A 16,042-nucleotide genomic window follows, 5' to 3' on the forward strand; every position below is an offset into this window, starting at 1 on the left:
ACAAGTGCAGGGTACTGCACCTAGGGAGAAAGAACCAGCAGCATACCTACAGGCTGGGGAACTCCCTTCTCATCAGCACAGAGGCAGAAAAGGATCTTGGAGTCATTATAGACTCCAAGATGAACATGGGCTGACAATGTCAGGACGCAGTCAGGAAGGCTAATCGCACCTTGTCATGCATCCACAGTTGCATCACGAGCAGGTCCTCCCCCTCTATATGACATTGGTCAGGCCACAGTAGGAGTACTGCGTCCAGTTCTGGGCGCCACACTTCAGGAGGGATGTAGACAACATAGAGTGGGTCCAGAGGAAGGTCACTTGCATGATCAGGAGGCAGCAGGGCAGGCCCTATGAGGAGAGGCTACGAGACCTGAACCTGTTCAGCCTCCATAAGAGAAGGCTGAGAGGGGATCTGGTGGCTGTCTATAAACTTGTCAAGGGAGACCAGCAGGCAATGGGAGAGTCCCTGTTCCCCCAAGCACTACTAGGAGTAACAAGGAATAACAGCCATAAGTTGACTGAGAGTAGATTTAGGCTAGATATCAGGAGGCACTACTTCAGAGTCAGGGAGGCTAGGATCTGGAACCAACTTCCAAGGGAAGTGGTGCTCACTCCTACCCCGGGGGTCTTCAAAAGAAGGCTAGAAAGATACCTTGCTGGGGTCGTTTGACCCCAGCATTCTTTCCTGCCCACGGCAGGGGGTCGGGCTTGATGATCTGCTCAGGTCCCTTCCAACCCTACCGACTATAAAACTATGAAACTGCTTTTGGACCCTGCCAGCCCCCCCATGGAATCCTCAATCCCTGCAATGCCTCCACCCGCTCCCTACATCCCAATTTACCTTAGATTGGGTGGCTATATTTAACTCAATCTAACATTCCCCTAACCTCCCTGAATATCTGTACTTAGCCTCTCAATGTTGATCTGTACAGACATTTGGGGAAGTAGGTGAGGCCAAAAGTGGCCAGAATGATCTAACTTAGTTCACTGGAGGAGGTGAATTAAGTTAGATCAGGAATGGGTTAGCACAATCTAACAAATGTCTGTACATGTTTGGAGAACAACCCCACAGTTAGGAAAGTCCAGCTGCTCACACCAGCCCCAGGGCTGCTCATTTCTTCTCCCCCTACCCAACCCTGACCAGGCTTTTTTTAGCCCCTCCAAGCCCTACCGCTCCCAGATGGACAACACTCCCCTCACCCCGGTCCCACCAACATTTCACCAAACCAGCCAAACTCCACTTTGGACCTGCTAGTACCTAACCACCAAGTCCTGCTTGCCCCTTCTCCCACCTGGACTTCCTTAGATCAAGTTCAAGGCACAGCCCCTAGCACTGAGCAAACATCTGCAAAAGTGAGACCCAATCTATGATCACACGGCTCAAAGTAAACCACATTGGATGCCATGAATATGTGAGAGAATTGTAGCTGTGTAGAATTGTAGGCAAAAAAGCATAATTTTAGTAAATCAAGAATACTATGAGACAAATATGATTTGGGGGTTATCTGGAGGGCCTTTTTTTGTTTTATTTTATTTTGAGAAAGATATCAAGAGATGAAAAATATTGAGGTGTCTGTACACATGCTGTGGGGTGGGAGGGGGTGTTTTAATTAGAGCAGATCTTGGGAGCCACTCTAAATTTAAACACCCACAGTGTCTCATACATTGTTCAACAAGCTTTAGTTAAAGCACCCCTGCCATTTTCAAACACAGGGATGCTGAATACATGAGACGCTGCAGCACACTGGAGCACTCTGATTAGAACGCTCCAGCAGACTCAAGTCTGCTCCAGTGCGTTCTAATCAGAATGTGTCACAGCACGTATAAAAGTGCCCTTAATTACAGTACTTACAGTAACTACTTTAGAGCAGGGTCAGTAGCCTATTGCCTGCAGGCTGGATTCAGCCTACAGAGCCATTCTACCCAACCTATAGAGCTAGAGCTTTGGCAGCCTTTCAGGGTCAGGGGTTTTGCATAGTCAGTAAGGAAGCAGCAGTGGCAGGGTGGCAGAAAGAAGCAGCAATGGCAGTGGCCAGGTTGGAAGGGCTGGCCTGCCTCAGGCAGAGATGGGTAATTTTGGCCTGCTGACTCCTGAAGTATTCTCTAAAGTTAACTCTTGCTTTAGAGAACACTAGGAAGCGATAAGTGCTGGGAATCCTGTTGTGTAATAAAATAATCAAGTCTTGTTAATATGCTGCTATGAGATCTCAGATTATTTAACAGCGGCACTTTGCTGAAGAGCTGTGAGGCTGACATGAATTTGGAATTCTGTTCTACAAAATGTTGAAATGATGCTTTGTGAAAATTAACAGTGAAATAATCATTAGCAGCATTCTTGCAGTTTTGTGCCCTGGTATGTTGCTTTTCAGTTGCATGCTGCTGTTCCGATGGAAGATGACAGCGACTTTATTGAATTTGATGAGTTTGATAGATTTCCTTTATTCAGGATAAGTCCGTTTATGTAATGAGATAGTACTCCTCATGGTTCAGCTATCAGAGCTGCCTACTTTGATCAGGCAGAGGTATGTGGGCAGAGGAGTTTCACTAAGTATTGTGTGATGGAAGTTTGTATGTCCATGAGCAAAGTGACCACCAAGAGAGAAAGAAGCAACTAAAAAGTCAAGTAAAAGAATCACTTGAAATGTGGTTTCAAAAGAAAGACTAATGAGTGAATGGGTTAGGTAGGGGGCTGACCTAAAAAAAGCTTGAGCAAAAAAAATTGCTTCCAGTTGTTTAGTTATGACTGTGTTCAGGGAAACAGAATTTTGTGTATTTTTTTGTAAATAAATACAATTACATCAGAGACATGCCTGACTCATTTATCTGCTTTTCCTTCTAACAAAAAACCACACAAAATCTAGAATACTAGCTAAGCTCTTGGTTATAAACGGATAACAGTACTAGCATAGGCCATAGGCTTCACAATATCTGCACCCTAGAGGTGAATGACACATAGTTAAAATTGCATATTCTCTTGAAAAACAATGCCCATCTTTGAAAGTAGAGGTTAAATAAAACTTGCCAAGAAGTGTCAGCTTTCTAACAACTCACAGTGAGGACATTCAGTTTGTTTACGATTAACAGGGGAAATTGTTGACTTATAATGCAACCAACAAAGCCCTTTTTATAACTGGCATTTAAAGAGAACTGAAGGGGTGGGAGTCCTTTTGGGGGGCGGGGGTGGAGAATTATAGGACTAGAGAGATCAGGAGCCAGAATCACAGAAAAATTAGGGTTGGAAGGGACCTCATGAGGTCATCTAGTCTAAGCCCCTGATCAAGGCAGGACCAGCCCCAACTAGATCATCCCAGCCAAAGCTTTATCTAGCTGGGTCTTAAAAAGCATCCAAGGATGGAGATTCTACATCCTCTGTGAGTAACCTGTTCCAGAGGCATTACTACCCTCCTAGTGATAAAGTTTTTCTTAATATCTAACCTAAACTTCCCTTGCTGCAACTTGAGATGATTACTCCTTGTTCTATCATCTGCCACCACTGAGAATAATCTACCATCCTCTTTGGAACCACCCGATAGGTAGTTTAAGGCTGCTATTAAATCCTCCCTCAGTCTTCTCTTCTGCAAACTAAAAAAGCCCAATTCCCTCAGCCTCTTCTCATATGCCATGTGCTTCAATGCCCTAACCATTTTTGTTGCCCTCCACTGGACTCTCTCCAATTTGTCCACATCCTTTTGGTAGTGGGGAACCTGAAACTGGACACAGGACTGCAGATGTGGCCTCACCAGTCTTTGTAACAAAGGCACACTGTTGGCTCATATTCAGCTTATTGTCTATTGTAACCCCCAGGTCCTTTTCTGCAGAGCTGCTGTCTAGCCAGTCAGTTCCCAGCCTGTACTGGTGAATGGGATTGTTCCGTCCTAAGTGTGGGACTCTGCACTTGTCCTTATTGAACCTCATGAGATTTCTTTTGGTCCAATCCTCCAATTTGTTGAGGAGTCTCTGAATCCTAACCCTACCCTGTGGAGTGGACACCTACACAGTCAGGTGGGTGGCTAACTGGCTTAGGGATCACACCCAGAGAGTGGTGGTGGACAGGTCATTCTCGACCTGGAGGGAGGTGGGCAGTGGAGTCCCACAGGGTTCAGTCCTCGGGCCAGTATTATTTAATATCTTCATCAGTGATTTGGACGAGGGTGTGTTGAGCACCCTCTCCAAGTTCGCAGATGACACGAAGTTATGGGGCAGAGTTAACACACGGAGGGCAGGGAGCAGATACAGGCTGACCTGGACAGGTTGGATCAATGGGCAGAATGTAATCAGATGCCATTCAACAAAGATTAATGTAAGGTACTCCACCTAGGAAGGAGGAATCCCCAGCACACCTACAGGTTGGGGGATGTCCTCCTCAACAGCTCAGAGCCTGAGAGTCATCTTGGAGTCATTGTTGACTCCAAGATGAACATGAGCTGGCAGTGCAACAAGGCCATCAACAAAGCCAATCACACCTTGTTGTGCATTAGCAGATGCATGATCAACAGATTGAGGGAGGTGATGCTCCACCTCTATGCAGCACTAGTCAGGCTGCATTTGGAGTACTGCGTCCAGTTCTGGGCGCCGCACTTCAAGAGGGACACGGAGGATCTGGAAAGGGTTCACATGATTAGACCCTACGAGGAGAGGTTGAGAGATCTGGATCTCTTTAGCCTATACAAAAGACGGCTGAGGGGTGACCTTGTGGCCACCTATAAATTTATCAGGGGAGGACAGCAGGGAATTGGGGATGCAGTGTTTTCCAGAGTGCCTCAGGGTGTAACTAGGAATAATGGGTGAAAACTAGTGGAGAGTAGATTTAGGTTAGACATTAGGAAGAAATTTTTTACAATAAGAGTGGCCAGAGTCTGGAATGGGCTTCCCAGAGAGGTGGTGCTGTCACCTAACTTGGAGGTCTTCAAAAGGAGGCTTGACAATCACCTGGCTGGGGTCATCTGACCTCATTCCTCTTTCCTGCCAGGGGTAGGGGGTTGGACATGATGATCCACTGGGTCCCTTCCAACTCTATAATCTAAGAATCTATGAATCTACCCTCCAGTGTATCTACTACTCCCTCCAGCTTGCTGTCATCTGCAAACTTGATGAGAGTGCACTCTAGACCATCTTCCAGGTCTTTGATAAAGATATTGAACAAAACCAACCCCAGGACTGAGCCTGGGGGCTCCCCACTTTATACTATCTACCAACTAGACATCCAGCCATTGACTACTACCCTCTGAGCCCTATGATCCAGCCAGTTTTCTTACAGTCCATTCATCCAACCCATACTGCCTTAGCTTGTCTGCGAGCATGTTGTGGGAGACCATGTTAGAAACCTTACTAAAGCCAAGGTACACCAGATCCACCAGTCTCCCCACATCCGCAGAGTCAGTAATCTCATCAGAGAAAGCAATCAGATTGGTCAGCTGTGACTTGCCCTTGGTGAATCCATTCTGACTGTTCCTAATCACCTTCTTCTCCTCCACATGCTTAGAAACAGATTCTTTGAAGACCTGCTCCATGATTTTTTCAGTGGCTGAGGTGAAGTTGTAGTTCCCTGGATCTTCCTTCTTCCTTTCCTTAAAGATGAGCAGTATATTTGTTGTTTTCCAAATCATCCAGGACCTTTCCTAATCACCATGAGTTTTCAAAGATCATGACCAGTGGTTCTGCAGTCACATCGGCCAACTCCCTCAGCATCCTCGGGTGCATCATGTCTGCATTCATCAACTTGAATACGTCCAGCTTTTCTAAATAGTCCCTAACCTTTTCTTTTGCCATTGTTGGCTGCTCACCTCCTCCCCAAACTGTGCTGCTAGGTGCAATAGTCTAGGAGCTGACCTTGCTGTGAAGACTGAGGTGAAAAAGGTATTGAGTACTTCAGCCTTTTCTGCATCATCTGTCACCAGGTTGCCTCCCTCAGGTTGCCTCTCTCAAAGACCCACGCTTTCCCTGATCTTCCACTTGTTACTGACATACTTGTAGAAACCCTTCTTGTTACACTTCATGTCCCTTGCTAGCTGCAACTCCAATTGCACTTTGGCCTTCCTGACTTCATCCCTGCATGCCCAAGCCATACTCTTATACTCCACCCTACTTGTTTGTCCATGTTTCCACTTCTTATAAGCTTCATTTTTGTGATTTAGCTTACTGAAGAGTTCCCTACTAAGCCAAGCTGATGTTTTGCCATATTTGCTAGCCTTCCTGCACATCAGGGTGGTTTATTCCTGTGCTCTCAATAAAATGTCTTTAAAGTACAGCCAGCTCTTCTGGATTCCTATCTCCTTCAGACTGGCCTCCCAGGGGATCCTGTCCAGCAGTTTCCTGAGGGAGTCAAAGTCTGCTTTTCTGAAGTCCAGGGTCCTTACTCTGCTGTTCTCTTTCCTTCATTTCTTCAGGATCCTGAACTTGATCATCTCATTGTCGCTCCTGTCCAAATTGCCATCCACTACTACAGTCCCCACCAATTCTTTCCTGTTTGTGAGCAACAAAACACTCCGCCATTTTGTTTCACTTAATGCTGCTAACATTCATTGCATAACCTAATTACTCAGGATATAAACAGATAAAATATTTACATTGGAGTACCATATTACCAAGTTATAGAAAAAAGGAGCAAAAAGATCATAGAAATCCATAAATTAAGGTAATTTAGACAAATGGAGAATTAGGAGTAAACCTCTACTAGTATAAGTTATACTGGCTTAGGTGTCTTCTGTATATGTCTTTCCTGGGATTAGCCATTTGCTAACGGGAAATAAATTTCCCTGCCATCTGGTGGTATGGCACACCAATAGCCTCCTTCTTTGTAAGCTATGGTGGGATAACTCCTGACACCAGAGTAATTTTTATGAGTATACAAAACCAACATAAATTACATAGGGGTCTAGTTGTGTGTCCATGCCCTCAGATTCTGCAATAGCAAATGTGGCAAAGGAATGATGGATCAGGGGTAGGCAACCCCTGGCATGGGTGCCAGAGCATGGCACATGAAGACATTTTGCTTGGCACATTCACCTCAGGGCAGACGGCGGGGAAGGGGCCAGCACTGCACTACCACAGCAAAGATCGGGCCCTTCACTGTCTACCCCTGGCACGCCAACATCTTACAAGTCAAGGTTGCAGGTGCTTTTGCCACTCTGCCCAAAAACGTTGCCAACCCCTGTGATAGATCCTAATGTAGCAGTAATTGAGGAAGTCTTTATATTTTATCTACCAAATATGTAGATATTTATGCAAACTAATTGTGGTGCAGCAGATTTAGTACCTGAATGAAATAAACTATTATAATCCACAGAAAATTATGTTCTTTCTCCTCTTGCTCTAAACTAGGATAAAATGCAGTCTTTAAGTACAAGGTGGTTTCATTCCTCTCCTTTTTTATAGATTCATCACCACCCTTCACTTCATTAAATTGAAAACACAAACAGTGAGCTATCATTGCTTAATCTGTGCACAATCATTAGGTGTCACCAAACTAGCTCTTTGTCTGCTTTGATTTATCTTTGCCCAGGAGATAGGATAAAAACTATTTATTGGATTGAAAAGACTATACCAAAATCAGTGAGTGCTCTCAAGTTATACACTGAATGTTGGCTTCTTTACACAGAGAAATTATATAATATACAGGTATAAGAAAAGATTTCCAGTGCATTATTTAAAGGTACAATGGAGTTTTACCAGAATAGGACTAGAATAACACATTATTTGATCAGCCCCCTTATATCTCATGGAAATATCCTGCTTCCTTGAAAAGGTGTTTTCAATGAAATGGGGTTTTTTTTGGTTATATCATCATCTTTCTTTCTACTACAAGTTATTAACCTCTTCTGTAATCAGTCGCCAATAAGAGTATGGCACTGTAAAAGTTCTTTGTCCTTTCTCATTTTTCTTTCCTTTTAGAAACTTAATAAATCCAACTCCTGAAAACTATTTTAAGTATTTTAGTTGAGTAACTGAAGTTTTTGTTTGATGTTTTAAGCTTCATTTCTCTTTCCTGACATTTTCTAAGCTGGCTTTGCTTTTATCCAGGAGGCCAGAACATAACAATCCCGTCCTGATTTTTATCAACTCATGCCTACCCGGACAAAATAGGACAGGAAAAGAGAGTAACTAAAACAGAGGGAGCGTAGACTTTATGTTCTGATTCCTACTCTTTTATCATTTCTTCTTTTCCTTCTTTTTTGGAGGAGAAATCGGATTACCTTCACAGTCAGAAACATCTTAGAATGTGTAAGTTGCTCAATTCCTAGCAAGAGGACCGACTGACTAACCTTCTGAGCAGCTGGAGGTTAAGATTTGCTGTTGTCCTTTGTGCTCAGGTAGCTTAGCCTTGGCGGAATTGTTACTCTGGAAATGGCACTCAGTCTGAGTCAGTGCTTCATCAGTGTCTTTCAAGAATGAATAAAAAATGTGGAAGTATATACAAGTGGCTTGCTTCCCTTGGGATTTTTTTACTGAAACTGTTTTGAGCACCTTGGCTAGAAGGAAATGCAGGCTAGTGCCATTACCACTTAGAGGTATAAATGCTTCAGGTGGATGTGTTGGTCTAGGAGGCAGAGGTCTACCTAAATACAAGAACTTTTCATAGCAACGTTAGAATAATTGGGGGCAGTGTGTACCAGACCACCTGGCAGCAAACTCTAGCTGTTTACCAATCAAGAGCACGTGTCTCTCCCCAACTTTTCTTATGATGTGAATTTTACATAGCATTACATCATCTGAGCGGGGATAAAACAATCTTCAGATATGCAACTGCCGGGCAGGCTACATTCATCTGCTTTGCAGAGTATGTTCTGTGCTTTTTAATATTGTTCTAAATACATGCTAATTAGCCAGCAGCCTTAAATGCATTTGAAAGTCAGTTGTCACAACAGTTGTTGCCATGCTACGTTAGCTGTTTGCATTCCGTTTTTTGTAGGGTATTATTACAAAATAACATGGTAGCTGCCGAAGAAACCACCAAACCTCTTTTTTCCTAATATGGTTTGATTTAGCTGAAGTGCTGAGGGAGTCGAAGTCCGGGACGCAGAGGGGTGTGATGCTTGAGGAGCAAAAGGGTCATGGTCAGTATTTCACGCTCTGAGAAGGCAGGAAATATTTGAATTCCCTCACGATTAAAAGAGAGAGAGCTCCCAGGCTGTTACATTACCAGGGAGCATTCTCTGCTGTCTCTCTATAAAGAATTGATTGCAAGAACGAAACGATTGCTGTCGTGGGCATTTTGACCTGTTTCATAACGTAATGTACATGTGCTTATCATCTTTAAGGTTTTATGATAAAGATACTGCAAGGCCTTAATTTGCATTTTGATTACTTCCTTGAAAAAGAAAGCATTGTCATTCAACTAAGGTGCTCAGACTAGGATTCATAAGATCTGGATTCAGCTGCTGGTTCTGCTAGAGAGTTCTTGTGTGATGCAGCAAGAGTTCCTTCATCTGTCCATGCCTCATGTAAAATGGAGATAAGCATCCCTCCTTTGATCTAAACAGATATAACAGATAAGATTGGTTCTTAACCTTTTCCATACTGGGACCCGTCTTTTGTTCACTGGGACACATTTCCCATTTAATACTCTGAAAAGAGCAAAGGTGTTACAATCCCTTCACACCTCTCCCTGACTATTTGGGAGAGGTGGGGAGAGTTACTCCCACATTGAAAATAGCTGATATAGAGCATAGAAAAGTTTATACAAGAGCAGGGATTATCCTTCTGTCTGCTTCCATAGTACCTAACACAAAGGGCCCAATAAGGTTTTTAATCACTATGGGAACGTACCTATTATCTCATTTAACTTCTGTATTACCTTTTTGGAACATGAGATTATAAGTGTTATCCAGCTGGCCAGCACTGCTATCTCTTGTACAATTAAAGAGCTGGTGTACTCTGACTGATTTTGGTATGGTTAACTTTAACAACTAAGTCTTTATTACAGGCATCTGCCAAACTATTATCCCATGGTATTTAAAAGCCCTGGCACTTGTATTTTTTTCTTGCTGATACATGGGGTAATGAAAGGTGAATTGGAAATAGAGGAACTTTAAGTTGCACATGATGATTTCACTGGTGACAGTCTTCTGAGACTATAAACCTAAGGCAAGTGGAATGCTGTTGATTTTCCAACAAGCAAACTACATTGAAATCACTCAAATGGCTTTAACCACTTTTTATGTCATGAATTCCTTTTTGTATTTTGTAGATTGTGGCTTGCCCAAATTAAAACAATAACAGCCGCAGTGTATGCTTAAAGCAGACAACTACATGAAGTTCATGAGAAAATATGCAAAAACACTAAATACACATTTTCTCATCCAAAATAGCATTTATCTCTAGAGTGGAAGAATGAATTTTCTGCTTTTTGGAAAGATTGTCATTCATTTGAAAGCTTAACTTCCATTCTTATCATCTGGTGAGGGGCATCTGGGCACATTTGGCAAGCACATTGTCTGTCCTGTACATTTCTAAATCTAAGAGCACCATGAGACTGCAGCTCTGATTTGCTTCTTACAAGCACTGATAAAGTCCACCACTGGAATTTCTTGTTCCATTGTTTCCACTGCTGCTCCCTAACCTTGAGTTCAGCTATGGGCTGCAGGACTAATCAGCTTAGGACCACCCAAATGATGAGGGAGTGCTCCAGCCTTCTCAGAGAAGTAGCCAGCACTTCACCTTGAAGTCACAACAGGAGAGTAAAAATGCAAGGTGGTTAAAAATAAGTTAATTCTGTATTATTACATTATTTTGTTTATGAAGCATATATGAAAACAGCTACAGGAGTGGAAAACCGAAAGGGAAAATATATTTTTATGGAAAAAAGAAGAGATGTGTGGTTTTAAATAGGGGGGTCTTAACAAGCCAATGCCACAATGTGAAAAATAAGACAGATTGTCGTCATATAAGTGAAGACTGGGTGCTCCTATGAAACAACCTTCCACGTTTTTTGCTGGTTCCTGGGACACTTTTTGCTGCCACTAGCATCCTCTCTCCTGATGCCATCACATAATCATCATAATTGTGTATGTTCTCTATCACAGCCCCATCTAATGTCACCAGTTGTGATCAAACTCATTATGAAAAACACTGCACTAATATATAGTACAAATTAGTCTCCACCTGGAAGAATTTATACTATAAATGTATATATGATATATATAGATATATGATACACTGATTTTTTTTTTTTTAGTTTGTTGACAATTCTGAAAAAAGGCTACAAAAAATATTTTGAGCAATACCAAAAGAACAGTTTTCAAAATCAAATTTTAAAAATGCAATTATTTCAGGTGCAGCAAAACATTTTGTTCAATCCAAAATGAAATGTTTCAGTTTAGAATCAAAATTTTTAGATGTTTTCTATTGTTAAGTAAAATTAAGGAAATTTCAAACCAAAAAGTTATTGATGGATAGTTCAACTTGCAATTTTTTCTCTTTTTACTTGATTTTCTCCTGATTTTTCTGACACAAATAAGTGAAACTAAGATAAATGTATGCAATGTTTTTTCTGTTCCTAAATCTGCATATTTTACCAAAAAGAGTTTGACCCCAAAGAGTCGGGCTGGAAGAGGTTGCTGGGCATGCAGAGTAAAGTTAATTTACTCAGGGTCATAAAGTAGACCAGTACCTCAGCTGGGAACAGAAGCTGGGTCTATTGAGTTTCACCCTAATGCCTGACCCACTGTTCATTGGATTGGTTTTGCTTAATGGCCCACATGTCACAATTTAAAAAAAATAATACTAGGCCAAAAATGTGTAACACTATTACAGTGACTGAAACTGATCATCAGAAAAGGACATTCAGCATTCCATCCTCTACTTCCACAATTTTGTCCTCTGCCCCTCTCATTTATTGTGAACCTAAATTTAGTGTTAGAAGTTAGAACTTGATGAAAAAAATGAGAGGTACAGAGTTTATATTTTTCATAATTGTCTCCTTGCAGAAAATCCCTCCCACGATGTCAAAGAATTAACAGGATGCTTTCCAATGAGTCTTTACATCCACCTGTGTTCAGCCGGTCCAATTCACAGGCCTCCATGGATAGCACTTCAATGGAGGATTTCTGGTGTGAAGTGGAAAGTATCAAAGAGAGCAGTGAAAATGGACAAGAAGAACAAACATTGTTAGAAGTCAAACCTGCTGATGGTGAGCATACAAATACAGGCTCTCCTTTATGTGTTTTACTTGGACTAAACAAGTATAATAATGCCTTGATTTTTCCCTCCTCCTCCCAACTCTCAGCATGCAGCTGATTAAAATACAGATGAGATGTTAATATGAACTGTGCTGAAGATCTTACTACTTTATTATGCCACCTAAAAATAACATTTAGCCTCTTCTTTTTCTTACTGTACTTGGAAATTGAAACTGGACGAGGGAAAATTTTGATATTCCATGTTTGTTTGCTTTTCTGAAGCTGTATTACAATCTAAGAGCAATCTTAGGGTGAAGTTACACTTTACACTTAGACCTTACTAAATATGTGGGCTGTTAAGCTGTGTTAAAGTTAGACTGTGCTGTAAGCAATCACATATTAAGGGTTAATACTTTTTTTTCTTGCACAGACCTTACTTGCCACTAGAGAGCTGACGACCAAGGGTTCTATCACTGCTTGAGGCAGGGGGTGGGGACCAGGAGTGAGAATGATACATCTGGGATGCTGGACGACTGCGAATTACTCATTTTATATCCGTGGAGCAAACTGAAGTTACCCTAACATGACTTGGGTAGCACAGCTCAGAGTTAACCCTTGCCTGACATGGCATAACTTTGAGGCACTCAGAGGACACTTAGCTCAAGTTAACAGGCTTTAACATAGGGATACTCATATTTTAAGTGCCCTTAGTGTGATCTAAGTGTAATGCATAACTTCACCCATGGACTGATCTAGGATACATATTGATTACCATGCAGTTCATTCCAAATATTGTTTAGTAGGAGGCAGGATGTATCTGACTTACCACCACATTCAATGTAATGTAATTATATTTTGAGTTAACATTGTGGAGTCTGGGCAGTATTTGAGCTGTTCCCAGTTACCCTCATTCTCAGAAATGCCACAGCATACTGCTGTTGACACACTTTCAAAATGATATAAATTGTTCTGCTGTCTCATGGGACATCTATACATGTTGCAGACCTCTGCTCCGATGTGTTTTAATTAGCATGCGTTGGAGCGGACTTGATTAATTGAGGCTGCTGCCAGCGTGCTGGAGCATGCTAATTAGCATGCATCAGCAGCCTCTGCATCATGTGTATTCACCATCCCCATGTTTCAAAATGGCAGTGGGGGTACTTTACCTAACACTGGTCAAACAAGCTTTAGGTAAAGTGTGCCCGCTGCCATTTTGAAGCACAAGATGCTGAATACAGGTGATGCTGTGGGCAGCTCTGAGAGCTGCTCTAATTCAAGTACCCCCCTCCACCCCGAAGCACATGTATAGATGCCCATGTTGTCCTTCATTTGATTACTTTCCTGACTCTGATTTTTTTCTGTTCATTCTGTTCTGAATTTAAAATGAAGGCAAGAGGTATGACCCAATACATTTTCTATACTGCATTTACCTTTTCATCCTGCATAATGTTGTTTCAAAAATGAATCAGGACATGTTCATTCTAATTATTGACCATTTAAAAAATGGGACTAAACACCTGTGGAGTGTTAAGTTATAATCATGGTTCAATTTTAGATAATGTTAACGCTGCCTACTAATGGTCAAAATACAAGAAAATGAATGTGGAAATCCTATGAAAGAATAAGAATAAATATTCAAACATTTTTTGATACATGTCTGGGGAGGAAGAAAGATAGACCTTTCTTAAAGGAAGGAAATGGGAGATAGGGTCCAGCATAGATGATATAATCAGAAACATACTAATACTTCTCACATGATCATGTGTTTGCAGGAAGAGCTGATTGATAGTAATGACCAAGGGCAGGAAAGGTCAGAAAATCATATTGATTGATATAAAAGGAATGGGGGAAGGGATGATTACTTCAGTGATCTCACAGAGCGCTGATGAGCAGCAGCATAATGAAGAGGGGGGTAATGAAGTACTTATCCTCATTGGCTGATGTGGGGATTAGAACGGTGTTTTTCAAAGCTATGAGCAATGCCAGGCCATTAAAAATAGGTTTGAGGTGTGTGTGTCATGAAATTGGAAAACAAAATTTTGGGGAGCTCATGTAACTGCTCCACGTTCTTTTTAGGGCTGAAACTGAGCTAAGCAAATGTGTTCCTCCTTCAGCTAATTGGTGTTACTACTCAGTACCTCAAGTATTTAGAAAAAGTTGAAGTTGAATAACTTTGCAAAATTGCTAAAATCTTAAGAAGGCACATCTCTTCCCCCAATTGGTTAACATGGGGAGTCTCCAAAGTAGCTGTCTGTCTTCCTGTGGTATTTGCAAAACCAGTCATAGGATCTAGACACTTGTCTCAGTAGATTCCAGATGTTTCTAACGTATGAAAATTGCTTCTATTAAAACAAGCATGCCTTATTGAAACCCACACAACCAAAACGTATATAAAGTTATTTGGAACTATTTCTACTGTAACTCCTTCTACAACATTTTAGTCCTATTCTGTCATCCTTTAACTTTTTCATTCCTACTTAACCTATTCTTTGTAGGTGTCAGAACAAGAGTTGGACAAATGAAGAAAACTGTCCAGAATTATTTGGTTACACAAAGGCAGAATTTTCTCTCCATGTTCACACCCCATTTTACAATGTTTCATGAGCACTGTGAAAGCCAAGTTTGGTTTACAAAAATTTTCTTGGAAAGAATATTTTGGGCCCAAAGCCAAAATAAACTTAATTATGAAATTGTAACTTGGGTTGGGGGGGAGGGGGTGTGGATGGAGCAGCAATGTATTCAGATGAAATTAGAGATTGTTGGAAAGGAGAGTGAGAACAGCATGAGGATCATTCGTTCAGATTTGAGACTGAGGAGGAAAAGAACAATCATTTGGCCTTACAAAGATCTGTGGTGAAAGCAAGTTGTTTCACTGGATACAGAAAAGTTGCTCACACTGCCATAAACACAAAGCAAAGGGCTTAAATTAGACATCTTTGTACAAGTTTGTGGACAGGAAAGCTAACTGATCAACAAGATCAAGGAGGGCATTTACATAAATCTCTTATCTCAGATTTTTACCTGATTGCAGAGAACAGTAAATTGGTACTTGCTAATCAGTCAGGATTTTGGAGTCAAAAATAGATATTAAAGCAGTGGTTCCCAACTGGAGTGCAGCAAGACCCTCTCAAATATGCTGCAGCACAGATCCTGGGTGAAACTGCCCCATGCACATAATGGGAAGCAAGATCAGAAAGTGGCAGCAGTGGGCACACAAGACCTGGCAACGGCAGCAGCACTGGGGCAGGTGGAACCCCTGCCAGGTAAAACTCTCCTGTGTACCACTGTTTCTGGGAGGAGTGTACAGGGTCAGACTAGGAACGGCTTTGACAAGAACAGCCTCTGCTGCCTGCGTTAGGGTTATCAGATAACCCTAGTACAGGCAGGAGCACCCATAGTCAAATCCAATATTTACTAAAGCAGGGTGCAGCACACCACACCTCAGACTCTGGAGGGATGGGGGTAAGGCCTGACCAGAGCCCCCGGGTTGCTGGGAGACACAGGGAAAGCAGGCAAGAAGCAGGAGTATGATACTGCTGCTGCTGTTCCCAGCTGACTTGGGCACCTGAGCCACTGCCCCACTCCCATCAGGCGCTGTAGGAAGCAGCTGTGTGGTGTGCTGGGCTCAGCCACAGACAGCAGTGGTGGCATGCAGTCCCCGGTCCCTCTCCACCTCCACTTCCCTCCACTACTAGTCAGGACCAGGGGCTGAAAGGAGGAACTGACCTGGCTCTACATAAGGCACATAGACAGTTTCACCTGGCCCATTGCAGTGGCAGCATCACCCCAGCTGAAAACCACTGAGGTTAGCTGAGGCAATACAACTCAGGCAGTGGTTCTCAACCAGAGTGCCACCACATTCAGAAGAGTAGCAGAGGGGTGCCTTGAATACAAAAAGGTTGTGAACCACTGTAGTAAAGCTAATA

At 42.3% G+C, this 16,042-nt stretch overlaps 1 protein-coding gene across 3 annotated transcripts in view; it reads left to right on the forward strand.

The window, feature by feature from the left end:
- Positions 1-16,042, forward strand: part of ARHGAP28 (Rho GTPase activating protein 28) — a 104,953-nt gene that overhangs the window by 50,619 nt on the left and 38,292 nt on the right. For all 3 annotated transcript variants that reach the window (XM_014606606.3, XM_019490519.2, XM_019490518.2), the window contains one exon: positions 11,925-12,127. In XM_014606606.3, the coding sequence (XP_014462092.1) occupies positions 11,925-12,127 (203 nt within the window). The remainder of the gene's footprint in view (positions 1-11,924; positions 12,128-16,042) is intronic.

Source organism: Alligator mississippiensis, chromosome 3 (assembly GCF_030867095.1).
Source record: "Alligator mississippiensis isolate rAllMis1 chromosome 3, rAllMis1, whole genome shotgun sequence".
Classification (NCBI taxonomy): Eukaryota; Metazoa; Chordata; order Crocodylia; family Alligatoridae; genus Alligator; species Alligator mississippiensis.